At 58.0% G+C, this 17,708-nt stretch overlaps 4 protein-coding genes across 4 annotated transcripts; all 4 read right to left on the bottom strand.

Moving 5' to 3' along the window:
* Positions 1–1,044: 1,044 nt before the first annotated feature.
* Positions 1,045–2,697, bottom strand: LOC132076129 (PHD finger protein 7-like). Its single transcript, XM_059477061.1, is given in 7 exon segments — positions 1,045–1,281; positions 1,284–1,476; positions 1,618–1,731; positions 1,938–2,204; positions 2,438–2,574; positions 2,576–2,667; positions 2,670–2,697. Coding segments are annotated over 7 exon segments (1,068 nt in total).
* A 2,650-nt stretch (positions 2,698–5,347) lies between these two features.
* Positions 5,348–7,000, bottom strand: LOC132076131 (PHD finger protein 7-like). Its single transcript, XM_059477063.1, is given in 7 exon segments — positions 5,348–5,584; positions 5,587–5,779; positions 5,921–6,034; positions 6,241–6,507; positions 6,741–6,877; positions 6,879–6,970; positions 6,973–7,000. Coding segments are annotated over 7 exon segments (1,068 nt in total).
* Positions 7,001–9,650: 2,650 nt separating this feature from the next.
* LOC132076132 (PHD finger protein 7-like) lies at positions 9,651–11,303 on the bottom strand. The gene is given in 7 exon segments (XM_059477064.1): positions 9,651–9,887; positions 9,890–10,082; positions 10,224–10,337; positions 10,544–10,810; positions 11,044–11,180; positions 11,182–11,273; positions 11,276–11,303. Coding segments are annotated over 7 exon segments (1,068 nt in total).
* A 2,638-nt stretch (positions 11,304–13,941) lies between these two features.
* Positions 13,942–15,594, bottom strand: LOC132076135 (PHD finger protein 7-like). Its single transcript, XM_059477066.1, is given in 7 exon segments — positions 13,942–14,178; positions 14,181–14,373; positions 14,515–14,628; positions 14,835–15,101; positions 15,335–15,471; positions 15,473–15,564; positions 15,567–15,594. Coding segments are annotated over 7 exon segments (1,068 nt in total).
* Between the last annotated feature and the right edge of the window lie 2,114 nt (positions 15,595–17,708).

Genomic DNA, 17,708 nt, shown 5'->3' on the forward strand with positions numbered 1-17,708 from the left:
CAAGCAGTGGGGAGAGGGCTCAGAGGAGAGGACAATGTTGGGTGATGGGGGGCACACCTCTGAGGATTTGGGGAGAGGGTGGTGTGGTTAGAGAGTCCGGTGGGGGAGCGAGGAAGAGGGAATATTCCAGAAGGGAGGGAGTGGACTAGAGGTGATTGATGTTCATACAGTAGAATCCTCCCAGGGCGCCTCTGCCCCATCTTCCCTTTCCCCTCCTCCCACAGGAATGTGTTGCCAACCATGGGGACGTAGACCTGTGTATGTTACACTGAGAGAAGCTTGGAGGAAGTTTGAAGAAAATGACTGGGAAATACATATGAGTTCTCTTAGTGTAAAAAAAACTTTATTTTTTGTGTATGTCTATTTATCTATGTATTTATGTATCTATAATCTGTCTATCTGTCTATCTATCTATCTATCTTTGTAACTATCTATCTAACTATCTATTTAACAATCTATATCTATTTATCTTATGTGTTTATGTTTCTTTGATGGGTAAGGGTGATGGGGGTGTGGACAGGCTGATATTTGGTGCTGCTGTGTATTTGTGGCCGGCTGTAGGGCTTTTTTGCCCGCCGTTGTTGCTGCCAGACGTGTCTCATGCGGATTGGCCCAGGCTGGGAGCGGTTGTCCGTCGTGGATCCGTGGAAGATCCATGGAGGCCTGTATGGACGTTGTGGCCGTGGTGCTGGACTGTTGGCAGCCAAAGTGCCCTCAGACAGCCCCGGCAGTGGCTGTGTGGAAGTGCTGGGGCTGCTTTCATCAGCACTCTGGGCTGGCCCAGTGTCAATCCTGCGGCGTTTTGCGGGTGGGCCGTATGATACCGCTGAGGCACTGTCTTTCTTCGGATAGCCACGTTTGAAGGCACACCGAGGGCAAGAGGAAGAGCTGGTGGTCTTGGCAGGACACTTGCCCTGGGAGAGCTGTGATGCTGCCTGGCTGGAAGTGCTGGGTTTGCAGGTGTCAGCACTGTGGGCTGGCCCATCCTGGATCGTGCAGGGTTCTGCAGGAGGGCTGTGCGTTGCCCCTGACTGTATTTGTTCCTCAGTGTCGCCATGTTTTAAGGCCTGCTGAGGGCTGATGGAGCAGCTGCTCTTGAGGAGCACCGTGTCCTGGGACAGTGTCAGCAGTTCTGTGCTCGAGGTTTTGGTGTCCACAAGGTCTGATTTGCCAGTGGAACCTGCAAAGAGGGGCAGGCAGAAGGAAGGTTGTAAGGACAGTCCCCAGGCTGCAGGCAGGAGAGGCCGCTGTGGTATCCAGTGCCCTCCTGGAGCCAAGCTGTGTGCTGAGGGCCCTGGTGCCAGGCCCATCGTGGTCCCTGTGTGGATTGCATAGTGCTGAATGCTTTGTTGCCTACCAGTGTCGGTGGCAGCACAGGTGCTGCACTCCCAGGAGCAGGTGCTGTTCCCCAAAGAGGAGCAGAGTCGGTGGATGCCCTCAGCAGCGCAGGAGCTGCAGAGCCGCAGTTGCCAGGGTCTGGAGGAGCAAGGAGGTGGTGAGGACAAAGTGTCAGAGCAGGGAGTGCCTGGCAGAGCCCTTGTGCGTAATTGTACATCCCTGTGGCTGTGGGGAGACAGATCCCCCTCAGCTGGCTGCATTGCTGCTTTGGCAGCTTACCCGTGTGCCTCCGTGTGCTCCCTGCCACCTGGACAAAGGCACGTTGTGGCATCGCAGCGGCCATGCCTCTGATCTGAGGGTCCGACCTCTGGGTCACTCTGCCACGATGGGGGTCTGCCAGAGAAGGAAGGGAAAGAGTTGGGCCCACATCAGGCAGATGCCCGCAGTCACTGCTCCTTTGCCTGTGCCATTTCCAGGGACTGGTTGGAGCTGAGGGCAAGAGGGACAGGCCAGAGGGTGGGCAGGCCTGGCAGGGCAGTCCCTAGGCGGGCACTGTGCTTGTGCCTGGTGCCTTGTGAGGTGGGAGGAGAAAAGCCAACCTCTTAGAGAGTCGGATCCCCATGGTGAGCATTTCCGTCATGAACGGCTCTTGTTTGAGGCACCGCGGGCATCGGAAGTCAATGCCAGCGTGCAGAGCCAGTCTCTGGATGCAGTGCCGGTGGAAGCGGGCGTCTTGGCACGCGGGACACGCCATGGTTTTGTAGGAGATGTTGTCTTCCACCGTGTCCAGGCAGATGGTGCAGGTGTTGTCCTGGCTTGGACGTGGCCGCAGTGCCTGCTGTGGGCGGTGCTCCCAGCAGAAGGACCTGTGAGGAAGATGGGGGAGATGAGTGAGGGAAGGGTGAAGTGCAGAGTCCTTGGGCCGTGCTGGCAGTGTGGGTGCAGGAGGTGTGAGGGAGCCCCAGCCCCTGTGTGGGTTCTGTCGCTGTGTGTGGCACGTTGCTGGCAACCATGGGTTCCCGCCTTATGCATTCACTCAGATGTAAAGGGCTTGGAGAGAAAAGCAGGCGTTCCGAGGGTGAGGGTGGGCAGCCCTTACCTGTAGGCCCCGAAGTACTGGGTGACACATTGTCCGTCTGGGGCACAGGGCAGGTGGAAGGTGCGGTCGCAGCCCGTCTGGCAGCAGGTGATGGTGGCCCCCATCTTGCAGCAGATGAAGCAGGTCTGGAAAGAGCAGAGCCAGCCCCGTGAATGTCAGGACTGGAGATTTGTGGTCTCTTTGCATCTCCAGACAGTGAGTGGGATGTGGGCAGAGCCAGCTCAGAGCCCCAGAGCCACGTGCACCCGAGGCCCCTGCATGTGCCAGGCCTGGGGCTTCTTTGCTGGGGAGCAGGAGGAGCTGGCGAAGCCTCTCCTGGTGCAAAGCTGCCTGCTCCTGCTGCCAGGTCATCCCCACCTTGTTGGCTGCTTCCCTGATGATGCGCCTGGTGTCCCCAACGAGAAAGTGTCCAGTGTCCTCGCGTGGGTAAAGCCCAGTGGCGAGGATCTGCAAGGCAGGGAAGGCCGGGAGCTTGTTAGGTCAGGGAGGCAGGGCCCTTGTGGGCTGAAAGCTGGAGGGAGCCCCAAGAGAATTCACCTGGCAGTAGGTGTGGACACAGAGCTTGAACTTCATTCTCTTGTCCCCACAGATGTCGTTGTCCTGGGTGTGGTGGCACAGCATGCAGGCTGCAGAGACAGAGCAAGTGCCCCGGGCATGAGCAGGTCTGTGGGGCTGGGCAAGTGTCCATGCAGGATCAGCCCCAGGGCCCTGCAGGGTCTGTGCTGTGCTGGCTGAAGGGCAGAGCAGGTCAGGCGTGGCTGCCCCATCTCGTGCCCAGGTCACCCCCCAGTGTGGGAGCTCCTGCCTGGGCCTGGCATGGTTCTTGATTCCTCACTGGCTACCCCAGTATGCCCTGTGCCAGTGCCAGGAAGCTATGGGGAGGGAGGCTTCTGCTCTTACATTTTTCGTTGGGGAGAGTTTCTTGCCGTGCCCTCTTGGATCTAGGAGAGTTTGATGGCAAGTGGCCGGAGCGTCTCTTGCGCTGCCCTGCTGGCATTTCTCCTCCTGAGTGTTGTCTTCCAAGCCTGAGTGAAGAGAGAGATGCTTTTTAGCTGTGTCAGAGACAGCAGAAGCCTCTGGCTTACCCCGATGCCTGAGCAGCCTCAGGCAAGCTCCTTCTTCGCAGTCTCTCCTCGACTCTGAGGGTGGTGTTGATGTGCAGGCGTTTTTTGTGCCTTTGGTCCCGGTGATGATGTCACTGGGGCCACTGTGACATGGGCAGCACTGATATGTGGTGATGGGCGATGGTGGTGCCATGCCCATCGCAAGTGGTGATGTTGCAGGAGTGGCTTCTTTGGAGGGGATGGGATTAACTTCTGCTGGGAGTAAAATTTGTATTTGTGACCAAATGAATGTGGGTGAGCCAGGGCTGTGCGAGGCATGGCTGAGCAGGGGTGGTGCAGCCTGTCGTGCTGCTGAGCCCCAGCTCTCCAGGGAGCAGGCTGGTGGCAACATCTGCTGGCAGGGGACACAGGTGGGCCAGCAGATCCCCGGCTGGCAGGGAGAGGCCAGAGCTGAGACCAAGTCTGCTGGGTGCGGGATGGTTCCCCCGGCAAGGGAACTCCTGTGTGGGTGCGGGCAGGTCACTCCTTGGTGGGTGCTGGAGGAGCGGCTCCTCGCTGTCCACCGTGAGCACAGTCGTGGATGGATATGGATGGCGCGACCGGGGTGAAGGAGGACCCGAGGCACTGGGGCAAACCCAACTGAGTTTATTTGGGGGAAGCCCGAGGGTCCAAGGAGGGAGGGAATCGGGACTACAAGAGCAGTTGAAGTGAGCCGGTGTCAGGGGTGAGCTGGTGGCCCGAAGCGGGATGGCAGGGGGTTTATAAAGGGGAAAGTGTAGGCAGGGTCGAGGTACAAATCAAGCAGTGGGGAGAGGGCTCAGAGGAGAGGACAATGTTGGGTGATGGGGGGCACACCTCTGAGGATTTGGGGAGAGGGTGGTGTGGTTAGAGAGTCCGGTGGGGGAGCGAGGAAGAGGGAATATTCCAGAAGGGAGGGAGTGGACTAGAGGTGATTGATGTTCATACAGTAGAATCCTCCCAGGGCGCCTCTGCCCCATCTTCCCTTTCCCCTCCTCCCACAGGAATGTGTTGCCAACCATGGGGACGTAGACCTGTGTATGTTACACTGAGAGAAGCTTGGAGGAAGTTTGAAGAAAATGACTGGGAAATACATATGAGTTCTCTTAGTGTAAAAAAAACTTTATTTTTTGTGTATGTCTATTTATCTATGTATTTATGTATCTATAATCTGTCTATCTGTCTATCTATCTATCTATCTATCTTTGTAACTATCTATCTAACTATCTATTTAACAATCTATATCTATTTATCTTATGTGTTTATGTTTCTTTGATGGGTAAGGGTGATGGGGGTGTGGACAGGCTGATATTTGGTGCTGCTGTGTATTTGTGGCCGGCTGTAGGGCTTTTTTGCCCGCCGTTGTTGCTGCCAGACGTGTCTCATGCGGATTGGCCCAGGCTGGGAGCGGTTGTCCGTCGTGGATCCGTGGAAGATCCATGGAGGCCTGTATGGACGTTGTGGCCGTGGTGCTGGACTGTTGGCAGCCAAAGTGCCCTCAGACAGCCCCGGCAGTGGCTGTGTGGAAGTGCTGGGGCTGCTTTCATCAGCACTCTGGGCTGGCCCAGTGTCAATCCTGCGGCGTTTTGCGGGTGGGCCGTATGATACCGCTGAGGCACTGTCTTTCTTCGGATAGCCACGTTTGAAGGCACACCGAGGGCAAGAGGAAGAGCTGGTGGTCTTGGCAGGACACTTGCCCTGGGAGAGCTGTGATGCTGCCTGGCTGGAAGTGCTGGGTTTGCAGGTGTCAGCACTGTGGGCTGGCCCATCCTGGATCGTGCAGGGTTCTGCAGGAGGGCTGTGCGTTGCCCCTGACTGTATTTGTTCCTCAGTGTCGCCATGTTTTAAGGCCTGCTGAGGGCTGATGGAGCAGCTGCTCTTGAGGAGCACCGTGTCCTGGGACAGTGTCAGCAGTTCTGTGCTCGAGGTTTTGGTGTCCACAAGGTCTGATTTGCCAGTGGAACCTGCAAAGAGGGGCAGGCAGAAGGAAGGTTGTAAGGACAGTCCCCAGGCTGCAGGCAGGAGAGGCCGCTGTGGTATCCAGTGCCCTCCTGGAGCCAAGCTGTGTGCTGAGGGCCCTGGTGCCAGGCCCATCGTGGTCCCTGTGTGGATTGCATAGTGCTGAATGCTTTGTTGCCTACCAGTGTCGGTGGCAGCACAGGTGCTGCACTCCCAGGAGCAGGTGCTGTTCCCCAAAGAGGAGCAGAGTCGGTGGATGCCCTCAGCAGCGCAGGAGCTGCAGAGCCGCAGTTGCCAGGGTCTGGAGGAGCAAGGAGGTGGTGAGGACAAAGTGTCAGAGCAGGGAGTGCCTGGCAGAGCCCTTGTGCGTAATTGTACATCCCTGTGGCTGTGGGGAGACAGATCCCCCTCAGCTGGCTGCATTGCTGCTTTGGCAGCTTACCCGTGTGCCTCCGTGTGCTCCCTGCCACCTGGACAAAGGCACGTTGTGGCATCGCAGCGGCCATGCCTCTGATCTGAGGGTCCGACCTCTGGGTCACTCTGCCACGATGGGGGTCTGCCAGAGAAGGAAGGGAAAGAGTTGGGCCCACATCAGGCAGATGCCCGCAGTCACTGCTCCTTTGCCTGTGCCATTTCCAGGGACTGGTTGGAGCTGAGGGCAAGAGGGACAGGCCAGAGGGTGGGCAGGCCTGGCAGGGCAGTCCCTAGGCGGGCACTGTGCTTGTGCCTGGTGCCTTGTGAGGTGGGAGGAGAAAAGCCAACCTCTTAGAGAGTCGGATCCCCATGGTGAGCATTTCCGTCATGAACGGCTCTTGTTTGAGGCACCGCGGGCATCGGAAGTCAATGCCAGCGTGCAGAGCCAGTCTCTGGATGCAGTGCCGGTGGAAGCGGGCGTCTTGGCACGCGGGACACGCCATGGTTTTGTAGGAGATGTTGTCTTCCACCGTGTCCAGGCAGATGGTGCAGGTGTTGTCCTGGCTTGGACGTGGCCGCAGTGCCTGCTGTGGGCGGTGCTCCCAGCAGAAGGACCTGTGAGGAAGATGGGGGAGATGAGTGAGGGAAGGGTGAAGTGCAGAGTCCTTGGGCCGTGCTGGCAGTGTGGGTGCAGGAGGTGTGAGGGAGCCCCAGCCCCTGTGTGGGTTCTGTCGCTGTGTGTGGCACGTTGCTGGCAACCATGGGTTCCCGCCTTATGCATTCACTCAGATGTAAAGGGCTTGGAGAGAAAAGCAGGCGTTCCGAGGGTGAGGGTGGGCAGCCCTTACCTGTAGGCCCCGAAGTACTGGGTGACACATTGTCCGTCTGGGGCACAGGGCAGGTGGAAGGTGCGGTCGCAGCCCGTCTGGCAGCAGGTGATGGTGGCCCCCATCTTGCAGCAGATGAAGCAGGTCTGGAAAGAGCAGAGCCAGCCCCGTGAATGTCAGGACTGGAGATTTGTGGTCTCTTTGCATCTCCAGACAGTGAGTGGGATGTGGGCAGAGCCAGCTCAGAGCCCCAGAGCCACGTGCACCCGAGGCCCCTGCATGTGCCAGGCCTGGGGCTTCTTTGCTGGGGAGCAGGAGGAGCTGGCGAAGCCTCTCCTGGTGCAAAGCTGCCTGCTCCTGCTGCCAGGTCATCCCCACCTTGTTGGCTGCTTCCCTGATGATGCGCCTGGTGTCCCCAACGAGAAAGTGTCCAGTGTCCTCGCGTGGGTAAAGCCCAGTGGCGAGGATCTGCAAGGCAGGGAAGGCCGGGAGCTTGTTAGGTCAGGGAGGCAGGGCCCTTGTGGGCTGAAAGCTGGAGGGAGCCCCAAGAGAATTCACCTGGCAGTAGGTGTGGACACAGAGCTTGAACTTCATTCTCTTGTCCCCACAGATGTCGTTGTCCTGGGTGTGGTGGCACAGCATGCAGGCTGCAGAGACAGAGCAAGTGCCCCGGGCATGAGCAGGTCTGTGGGGCTGGGCAAGTGTCCATGCAGGATCAGCCCCAGGGCCCTGCAGGGTCTGTGCTGTGCTGGCTGAAGGGCAGAGCAGGTCAGGCGTGGCTGCCCCATCTCGTGCCCAGGTCACCCCCCAGTGTGGGAGCTCCTGCCTGGGCCTGGCATGGTTCTTGATTCCTCACTGGCTACCCCAGTATGCCCTGTGCCAGTGCCAGGAAGCTATGGGGAGGGAGGCTTCTGCTCTTACATTTTTCGTTGGGGAGAGTTTCTTGCCGTGCCCTCTTGGATCTAGGAGAGTTTGATGGCAAGTGGCCGGAGCGTCTCTTGCGCTGCCCTGCTGGCATTTCTCCTCCTGAGTGTTGTCTTCCAAGCCTGAGTGAAGAGAGAGATGCTTTTTAGCTGTGTCAGAGACAGCAGAAGCCTCTGGCTTACCCCGATGCCTGAGCAGCCTCAGGCAAGCTCCTTCTTCGCAGTCTCTCCTCGACTCTGAGGGTGGTGTTGATGTGCAGGCGTTTTTTGTGCCTTTGGTCCCGGTGATGATGTCACTGGGGCCACTGTGACATGGGCAGCACTGATATGTGGTGATGGGCGATGGTGGTGCCATGCCCATCGCAAGTGGTGATGTTGCAGGAGTGGCTTCTTTGGAGGGGATGGGATTAACTTCTGCTGGGAGTAAAATTTGTATTTGTGACCAAATGAATGTGGGTGAGCCAGGGCTGTGCGAGGCATGGCTGAGCAGGGGTGGTGCAGCCTGTCGTGCTGCTGAGCCCCAGCTCTCCAGGGAGCAGGCTGGTGGCAACATCTGCTGGCAGGGGACACAGGTGGGCCAGCAGATCCCCGGCTGGCAGGGAGAGGCCAGAGCTGAGACCAAGTCTGCTGGGTGCGGGATGGTTCCCCCGGCAAGGGAACTCCTGTGTGGGTGCGGGCAGGTCACTCCTTGGTGGGTGCTGGAGGAGCGACTCCTCGCTGTCCACCGTGAGCACAGTCGTGGATGGATATGGATGGCGCGACCGGGGTGAAGGAGGACCCGAGGCACTGGGGCAAACCCAACTGAGTTTATTTGGGGGAAGCCCGAGGGTCCAAGGAGGGAGGGAATCGGGACTACAAGAGCAGTTGAAGTGAGCCGGTGTCAGGGGTGAGCTGGTGGCCCGAAGCGGGATGGCAGGGGGTTTATAAAGGGGAAAGTGTAGGCAGGGTCGAGGTACAAATCAAGCAGTGGGGAGAGGGCTCAGAGGAGAGGACAATGTTGGGTGATGGGGGGCACACCTCTGAGGATTTGGGGAGAGGGTGGTGTGGTTAGAGAGTCCGGTGGGGGAGCGAGGAAGAGGGAATATTCCAGAAGGGAGGGAGTGGACTAGAGGTGATTGATGTTCATACAGTAGAATCCTCCCAGGGCGCCTCTGCCCCATCTTCCCTTTCCCCTCCTCCCACAGGAATGTGTTGCCAACCATGGGGACGTAGACCTGTGTATGTTACACTGAGAGAAGCTTGGAGGAAGTTTGAAGAAAATGACTGGGAAATACATATGAGTTCTCTTAGTGTAAAAAAAACTTTATTTTTTGTGTATGTCTATTTATCTATGTATTTATGTATCTATAATCTGTCTATCTGTCTATCTATCTATCTATCTATCTTTGTAACTATCTATCTAACTATCTATTTAACAATCTATATCTATTTATCTTATGTGTTTATGTTTCTTTGATGGGTAAGGGTGATGGGGGTGTGGACAGGCTGATATTTGGTGCTGCTGTGTATTTGTGGCCGGCTGTAGGGCTTTTTTGCCCGCCGTTGTTGCTGCCAGACGTGTCTCATGCGGATTGGCCCAGGCTGGGAGCGGTTGTCCGTCGTGGATCCGTGGAAGATCCATGGAGGCCTGTATGGACGTTGTGGCCGTGGTGCTGGACTGTTGGCAGCCAAAGTGCCCTCAGACAGCCCCGGCAGTGGCTGTGTGGAAGTGCTGGGGCTGCTTTCATCAGCACTCTGGGCTGGCCCAGTGTCAATCCTGCGGCGTTTTGCGGGTGGGCCGTATGATACCGCTGAGGCACTGTCTTTCTTCGGATAGCCACGTTTGAAGGCACACCGAGGGCAAGAGGAAGAGCTGGTGGTCTTGGCAGGACACTTGCCCTGGGAGAGCTGTGATGCTGCCTGGCTGGAAGTGCTGGGTTTGCAGGTGTCAGCACTGTGGGCTGGCCCATCCTGGATCGTGCAGGGTTCTGCAGGAGGGCTATGCGTTGCCCCTGACTGTATTTGTTCCTCAGTGTCGCCATGTTTTAAGGCCTGCTGAGGGCTGATGGAGCAGCTGCTCTTGAGGAGCACCGTGTCCTGGGACAGTGTCAGCAGTTCTGTGCTCGAGGTTTTGGTGTCCACAAGGTCTGATTTGCCAGTGGAACCTGCAAAGAGGGGCAGGCAGAAGGAAGGTTGTAAGGACAGTCCCCAGGCTGCAGGCAGGAGAGGCCGCTGTGGTATCCAGTGCCCTCCTGGAGCCAAGCTGTGTGCTGAGGGCCCTGGTGCCAGGCCCATCGTGGTCCCTGTGTGGATTGCATAGTGCTGAATGCTTTGTTGCCTACCAGTGTCGGTGGCAGCACAGGTGCTGCACTCCCAGGAGCAGGTGCTGTTCCCCAAAGAGGAGCAGAGTCGGTGGATGCCCTCAGCAGCGCAGGAGCTGCAGAGCCGCAGTTGCCAGGGTCTGGAGGAGCAAGGAGGTGGTGAGGACAAAGTGTCAGAGCAGGGAGTGCCTGGCAGAGCCCTTGTGCGTAATTGTACATCCCTGTGGCTGTGGGGAGACAGATCCCCCTCAGCTGGCTGCATTGCTGCTTTGGCAGCTTACCCGTGTGCCTCCGTGTGCTCCCTGCCACCTGGACAAAGGCACGTTGTGGCATCGCAGCGGCCATGCCTCTGATCTGAGGGTCCGACCTCTGGGTCACTCTGCCACGATGGGGGTCTGCCAGAGAAGGAAGGGAAAGAGTTGGGCCCACATCAGGCAGATGCCCGCAGTCACTGCTCCTTTGCCTGTGCCATTTCCAGGGACTGGTTGGAGCTGAGGGCAAGAGGGACAGGCCAGAGGGTGGGCAGGCCTGGCAGGGCAGTCCCTAGGCGGGCACTGTGCTTGTGCCTGGTGCCTTGTGAGGTGGGAGGAGAAAAGCCAACCTCTTAGAGAGTCGGATCCCCATGGTGAGCATTTCCGTCATGAACGGCTCTTGTTTGAGGCACCGCGGGCATCGGAAGTCAATGCCAGCGTGCAGAGCCAGTCTCTGGATGCAGTGCCGGTGGAAGCGGGCGTCTTGGCACGCGGGACACGCCATGGTTTTGTAGGAGATGTTGTCTTCCACCGTGTCCAGGCAGATGGTGCAGGTGTTGTCCTGGCTTGGACGTGGCCGCAGTGCCTGCTGTGGGCGGTGCTCCCAGCAGAAGGACCTGTGAGGAAGATGGGGGAGATGAGTGAGGGAAGGGTGAAGTGCAGAGTCCTTGGGCCGTGCTGGCAGTGTGGGTGCAGGAGGTGTGAGGGAGCCCCAGCCCCTGTGTGGGTTCTGTCGCTGTGTGTGGCACGTTGCTGGCAACCATGGGTTCCCGCCTTATGCATTCACTCAGATGTAAAGGGCTTGGAGAGAAAAGCAGGCGTTCCGAGGGTGAGGGTGGGCAGCCCTTACCTGTAGGCCCCGAAGTACTGGGTGACACATTGTCCGTCTGGGGCACAGGGCAGGTGGAAGGTGCGGTCGCAGCCCGTCTGGCAGCAGGTGATGGTGGCCCCCATCTTGCAGCAGATGAAGCAGGTCTGGAAAGAGCAGAGCCAGCCCCGTGAATGTCAGGACTGGAGATTTGTGGTCTCTTTGCATCTCCAGACAGTGAGTGGGATGTGGGCAGAGCCAGCTCAGAGCCCCAGAGCCACGTGCACCCGAGGCCCCTGCATGTGCCAGGCCTGGGGCTTCTTTGCTGGGGAGCAGGAGGAGCTGGCGAAGCCTCTCCTGGTGCAAAGCTGCCTGCTCCTGCTGCCAGGTCATCCCCACCTTGTTGGCTGCTTCCCTGATGATGCGCCTGGTGTCCCCAACGAGAAAGTGTCCAGTGTCCTCGCGTGGGTAAAGCCCAGTGGCGAGGATCTGCAAGGCAGGGAAGGCCGGGAGCTTGTTAGGTCAGGGAGGCAGGGCCCTTGTGGGCTGAAAGCTGGAGGGAGCCCCAAGAGAATTCACCTGGCAGTAGGTGTGGACACAGAGCTTGAACTTCATTCTCTTGTCCCCACAGATGTCGTTGTCCTGGGTGTGGTGGCACAGCATGCAGGCTGCAGAGACAGAGCAAGTGCCCCAGGCATGAGCAGGTCTGTGGGGCTGGGCAAGTGTCCATGCAGGATCAGCCCCAGGGCCCTGCAGGGTCTGTGCTGTGCTGGCTGAAGGGCAGAGCAGGTCAGGCGTGGCTGCCTCAGCAAGTGCCCAGAGCTCAGCCCAGTGTGGGAGCTCCTGCCTGGGCCTGGCATGGTTGTTGGCTCCTCACTGAGTTCCTTGCAAGGCCGTGTGCCAGTGCCAGGAAGCTGTGGGGAGGGAGGCTTCTGCTGTCACCTTTTTCCTTGGGGACAGTTTCTGGCCGTGCCCTCTTGGATCCTGAGGAGGTTGATGGTGAGCGGCTGGAGCGTCTCTTGCGCTGCCCTGCTGGCATTTCTCCTCTTCACACTGTGCACTAATCCTAAGTCAGGGGAGAGATGTGTGTGAGCTGTGTCAGAGGCAGCAGAAGCCTCTGACTTACCCCGATGCCTGAGCAGCCTCAGGCAAGCTCCTTCTCCACGAGCTCTCCTCGACTCTGAGGGTGGTGTTGATGTGCAGGCGTTTTTTGTGCCTTTGGCTCCGGTGATGATGTCACTGGGGCCACTGTGACATGGGCAGCACTGATATGTGGTGATGGGCGATGGTGGTGCCATGCCCATCGCAAGTGGTGATGTTGCAGTAGTGGCTTCTTTGGAGGGGATGGGATTAACTTCTGCTGGGAGTAAAATTTGTATTTGTGACCAAATGAATGTGGGTGAGCCAGGGCTGTGTGAGGCATGGCTGAGCAGGGGTGGTGCAGCCTGTCGTGCTGCTGAGCCCCAGCTCTCCAGGGAGCAGGCTGGTGGCAACATCTGCTGGCAGGGGACACAGGTGGGCCAGCAGATCCCCGGCTGGCAGGGAGAGGCCAGAGCTGAGACCAAGTCTGCTGGGTGCGGGATGGTTCCCCCGGCAAGGGAACTCCTGTGTGGGTGCGGGCAGGTCACTCCTTGGTGGGTGCTGGAGGAGCGGCTCCTCGCCGTCCACCGTGAGCACAGTCGTGGATGGATATGGATGGCGCGACCGGGGTGAAGGAGGACCCGAGGCACTGGGGCAAACCCAACTGAGTTTATCTGGGGGAAGCCCGAGGGTCCAAGGAGGGAGGGAATCGGGACTACAAGAGCAGTTGAAGTGAGCCGGTGTCAGGGGTGAGCTGGTGGCCCGAAGCGGGATGGCAGGGGGTTTATAAAGGGGAAAGTGTAGGCAGGGTCGAGGTACAAATCAAGCAGTGGGGAGAGGGCTCAGAGGAGAGGACAATGTTGGGTGATGGGGGGCACACCTCTGAGGATTTGGGGAGAGGGTGGTGTGGTTAGAGAGTCTGGTGGGGGAGCGAGGAAGAGGGAATATTCCAGAAGGGAGGGAGTGGACTAGAGGTGATTGATGTTCATACAGTAGAATCCTCCCAGGGCTCCTCTGCCCCATCTTCCCTTTCCCCTCCTCCCACAGGAATGTGGTGCCAGCCCTGGGGACGTAGACCTGTGTATGTTACACTGAGAGAAGCTTGGAGGAAGTTTGAAGAAAATGACTGGGAAATACATATGAGTTCTCTTAGTGTAAAAAAAACTTTATTTTTTTGTGTATGTCTATTTATCTATGTATTTATGTATCTATAATCTGTCTATCTGTCTATCTATCTATCTTTGTAACTATATATCTATCTATCTAACTATCTATATCTATTTATCTTATGTGTTTATGTTTCATTGATGGGTAAGGGTGATGGGGGTGTAGACAGGCTGACATTTGGTGCTGCTGTGTACTTGTGGCCGGCTGTAGGGCTTTTTTGCCCGCCGTTGTTGCTGCCAGACGTGTCTCATGCGGATTGGCCCAGGCTGGGAGCGGTTGTCCGTCGTGGATCCGTGGAAGATCCATGGAGGCCTGTATGGACGTTGTGGCCGTGGTGCTGGACTGTTGGCAGCCAAAGTGCCCTCAGACAGCCCCGGCAGTGGCTGTGTGGAAGTGCTGGGGCTGCTTTCATCAGCACTCTGGGCTGGCCCAGTGTCAATCCTGCGGCGTTTTGCGGGTGGGCCGTATGATACCGCTGAGGCACTGTCTTTCTTCGGATAGCCACGTTTGAAGGCACACCGAGGGCAAGAGGAAGAGCTGGTGGTCTTGGCAGGACACTTGCCCTGGGAGAGCTGTGATGCTGCCTGGCTGGAAGTGCTGGGTTTGCAGGTGTCAGCACTGTGGGCTGGCCCATCCTGGATCGTGCAGGGTTCTGCAGGAGGGCTATGCGTTGCCCCTGACTGTATTTGTTCCTCAGTGTCGCCATGTTTTAAGGCCTGCTGAGGGCTGATGGAGCAGCTGCTCTTGAGGAGCACCGTGTCCTGGGACAGTGTCAGCAGTTCTGGGCTCGAGGTTTTGGTGTCCACAAGGTCTGATTTGCCAGTGGAACCTGCAAAGAGGGGCAGGCAGAAGGAAGGTTGTAAGGACAGTCCCCAGGCTGCAGGCAGGAGAGGCCGCTGTGGTATCCAGTGCCCTCCTGGAGCCAAGCTGTGTGCTGAGGGCCCTGGTGCCAGGCCCATCGTGGTCCCTGTGTGGATTGCATAGTGCTGAATGCTTTGTTGCCTACCAGTGTCGGTGGCAGCACAGGTGCTGCACTCCCAGGAGCAGGTGCTGTTCCCCAAAGAGGAGCAGAGTCGGTGGATGCCCTCAGCAGCGCAGGAGCTGCAGAGCCGCAGTTGCCAGGGTCTGGAGGAGCAAGGAGGTGGTGAGGACAAAGTGTCAGAGCAGGGAGTGCCTGGCAGAGCCCTTGTGCGTAATTGTACATCCCTGTGGCTGTGGGGAGACAGATCCCCCTCAGCTGGCTGCATTGCTGCTTTGGCAGCTTACCCGTGTGCCTCCGTGTGCTCCCTGCCACCTGGACAAAGGCACGTTGTGGCATCGCAGCGGCCATGCCTCTGATCTGAGGGTCCGACCTCTGGGTCACTCTGCCACGATGGGGGTCTGCCAGAGAAGGAAGGGAAAGAGTTGGGCCCACATCAGGCAGATGCCCGCAGTCACTGCTCCTTTGCCTGTGCCATTTCCAGGGACTGGTTGGAGCTGAGGGCAAGAGGGACAGGCCAGAGGGTGGGCAGGCCTGGCAGGGCAGTCCCTAGGCGGGCACTGTGCTTGTGCCTGGTGCCTTGTGAGGTGGGAGGAGAAAAGCCAACCTCTTAGAGAGTCGGATCCCCATGGTGAGCATTTCCGTCATGAACGGCTCTTGTTTGAGGCACCGCGGGCATCGGAAGTCAATGCCAGCGTGCAGAGCCAGTCTCTGGATGCAGTGCCGGTGGAAGCGGGCGTCTTGGCACGCGGGACACGCCATGGTTTTGTAGGAGATGTTGTCTTCCACCGTGTCCAGGCAGATGGTGCAGGTGTTGTCCTGGCTTGGACGTGGCCGCAGTGCCTGCTGTGGGCGGTGCTCCCAGCAGAAGGACCTGTGAGGAAGATGGGGGAGATGAGTGAGGGAAGGGTGAAGTGCAGAGTCCTTGGGCCGTGCTGGCAGTGTGGGTGCAGGAGGTGTGAGGGAGCCCCAGCCCCTGTGTGGGTTCTGTCGCTGTGTGTGGCACGTTGCTGGCAACCATGGGTTCCCGCCTTATGCATTCACTCAGATGTAAAGGGCTTGGAGAGAAAAGCAGGCGTTCCGAGGGTGAGGGTGGGCAGCCCTTACCTGTAGGCCCCGAAGTACTGGGTGACACATTGTCCGTCTGGGGCACAGGGCAGGTGGAAGGTGCGGTCGCAGCCCGTCTGGCAGCAGGTGATGGTGGCCCCCATCTTGCAGCAGATGAAGCAGGTCTGGAAAGAGCAGAGCCAGCCCCGTGAATGTCAGGACTGGAGATTTGTGGTCTCTTTGCATCTCCAGACAGTGAGTGGGATGTGGGCAGAGCCAGCTCAGAGCCCCAGAGCCACGTGCACCCGAGGCCCCTGCATGTGCCAGGCCTGGGGCTTCTTTGCTGGGGAGCAGGAGGAGCTGGCGAAGCCTCTCCTGGTGCAAAGCTGCCTGCTCCTGCTGCCAGGTCATCCCCACCTTGTTGGCTGCTTCCCTGATGATGCGCCTGGTGTCCCCAACGAGAAAGTGTCCAGTGTCCTCGCGTGGGTAAAGCCCAGTGGCGAGGATCTGCAAGGCAGGGAAGGCCGGGAGCTTGTTAGGTCAGGGAGGCAGGGCCCTTGTGGGCTGAAAGCTGGAGGGAGCCCCAAGAGAATTCACCTGGCAGTAGGTGTGGACACAGAGCTTGAACTTCATTCTCTTGTCCCCACAGATGTCGTTGTCCTGGGTGTGGTGGCACAGCATGCAGGCTGCAGAGACAGAGCAAGTGCCCCAGGCATGAGCAGGTCTGTGGGGCTGGGCAAGTGTCCATGCAGGATCAGCCCCAGGGCCCTGCAGGGTCTGTGCTGTGCTGGCTGAAGGGCAGAGCAGGTCAGGCGTGGCTGCCTCAGCAAGTGCCCAGAGCTCAGCCCAGTGTGGGAGCTCCTGCCTGGGCCTGGCATGGTTGTTGGCTCCTCACTGAGTTCCTTGCAAGGCCGTGTGCCAGTGCCAGGAAGCTGTGGGGAGGGAGGCTTCTGCTGTCACCTTTTTCCTTGGGGACAGTTTCTGGCCGTGCCCTCTTGGATCCTGAGGAGGTTGATGGTGAGCGGCTGGAGCGTCTCTTGCGCTGCCCTGCTGGCATTTCTCCTCTTCACACTGTGCACTAATCCTAAGTCAGGGGAGAGATGTGTGTGAGCTGTGTCAGAGGCAGCAGAAGCCTCTGACTTACCCCGATGCCTGAGCAGCCTCAGGCAAGCTCCTTCTCCACGAGCTCTCCTCGACTCTGAGGGTGGTGTTGATGTGCAGGCGTTTTTTGTGCCTTTGGCTCCGGTGATGATGTCACTGGGGCCACTGTGACATGGGCAGCACTGATATGTGGTGATGGGCGATGGTGGTGCCATGCCCATCGCAAGTGGTGATGTTGCAGTAGTGGCTTCTTTGGAGGGGATGGGATTAACTTCTGCTGGGAGTAAAATTTGTATTTGTGACCAAATGAATGTGGGTGAGCCAGGGCTGTGTGAGGCATGGCTGAGCAGGGGTGGTGCAGCCTGTCGTGCTGCTGAGCCCCAGCTCTCCAGGGAGCAGGCTGGTGGCAACATCTGCTGGCAGGGGACACAGGTGGGCCAGCAGATCCCCGGCTGGCAGGGAGAGGCCAGAGCTGAGACCAAGTCTGCTGGGTGCGGGATGGTTCCCCCGGCAAGGGAACTCCTGTGTGGGTGCGGGCAGGTCACTCCTTGGTGGGTGCTGGAGGAGCGGCTCCTCGCCGTCCACCGTGAGCACAGTCGTGGATGGATATGGATGGCGCGACCGGGGTGAAGGAGGACCCGAGGCACTGGGGCAAACCCAACTGAGTTTATCTGGGGGAAGCCCGAGGGTCCAAGGAGGGAGGGAATCGGGACTACAAGAGCAGTTGAAGTGAGCCGGTGTCAGGGGTGAGCTGGTGGCCCGAAGCGGGATGGCAGGGGGTTTATAAAGGGGAAAGTGTAGGCAGGGTCGAGGTACAAATCAAGCAGTGGGGAGAGGGCTCAGAGGAGAGGACAATGTTGGGTGATGGGGGGCACACCTCTGAGGATTTGGGGAGAGGGTGGTGTGGTTAGAGAGTCTGGTGGGGGAGCGAGGAAGAGGGAATATTCCAGAAGGGAGGGAGTGGACTAGAGGTGATTGATGTTCATACAGTAGAATCCTCCCAGGGCTCCTCTGCCCCATCTTCCCTTTCCCCTCCTCCCACAGGAATGTGGTGCCAGCCCTGGGGACGTAGACCTGTGTATGTTACACTGAGAGAAGCTTGGAGGAAGTTTGAAGAAAATGACTGGGAAATACATATGAGTTCTCTTAGTGTAAAAAAAACTTTATTTTTTTGTGTATGTCTATTTATCTATGTATTTATGTATCTATAATCTGTCTATCTGTCTATCTATCTATCTTTGTAACTATATATCTATCTATCTAACTATCTATATCTATTTATCTTATGTGTTTATGTTTCATTGATGGGTAAGGGTGATGGGGGTGTAGACAG

This window comes from Ammospiza nelsoni, chromosome 8 (assembly GCF_027579445.1).
Source record: "Ammospiza nelsoni isolate bAmmNel1 chromosome 8, bAmmNel1.pri, whole genome shotgun sequence".
Lineage (NCBI taxonomy): Eukaryota > Metazoa > Chordata > Aves > Passeriformes > Passerellidae > Ammospiza > Ammospiza nelsoni.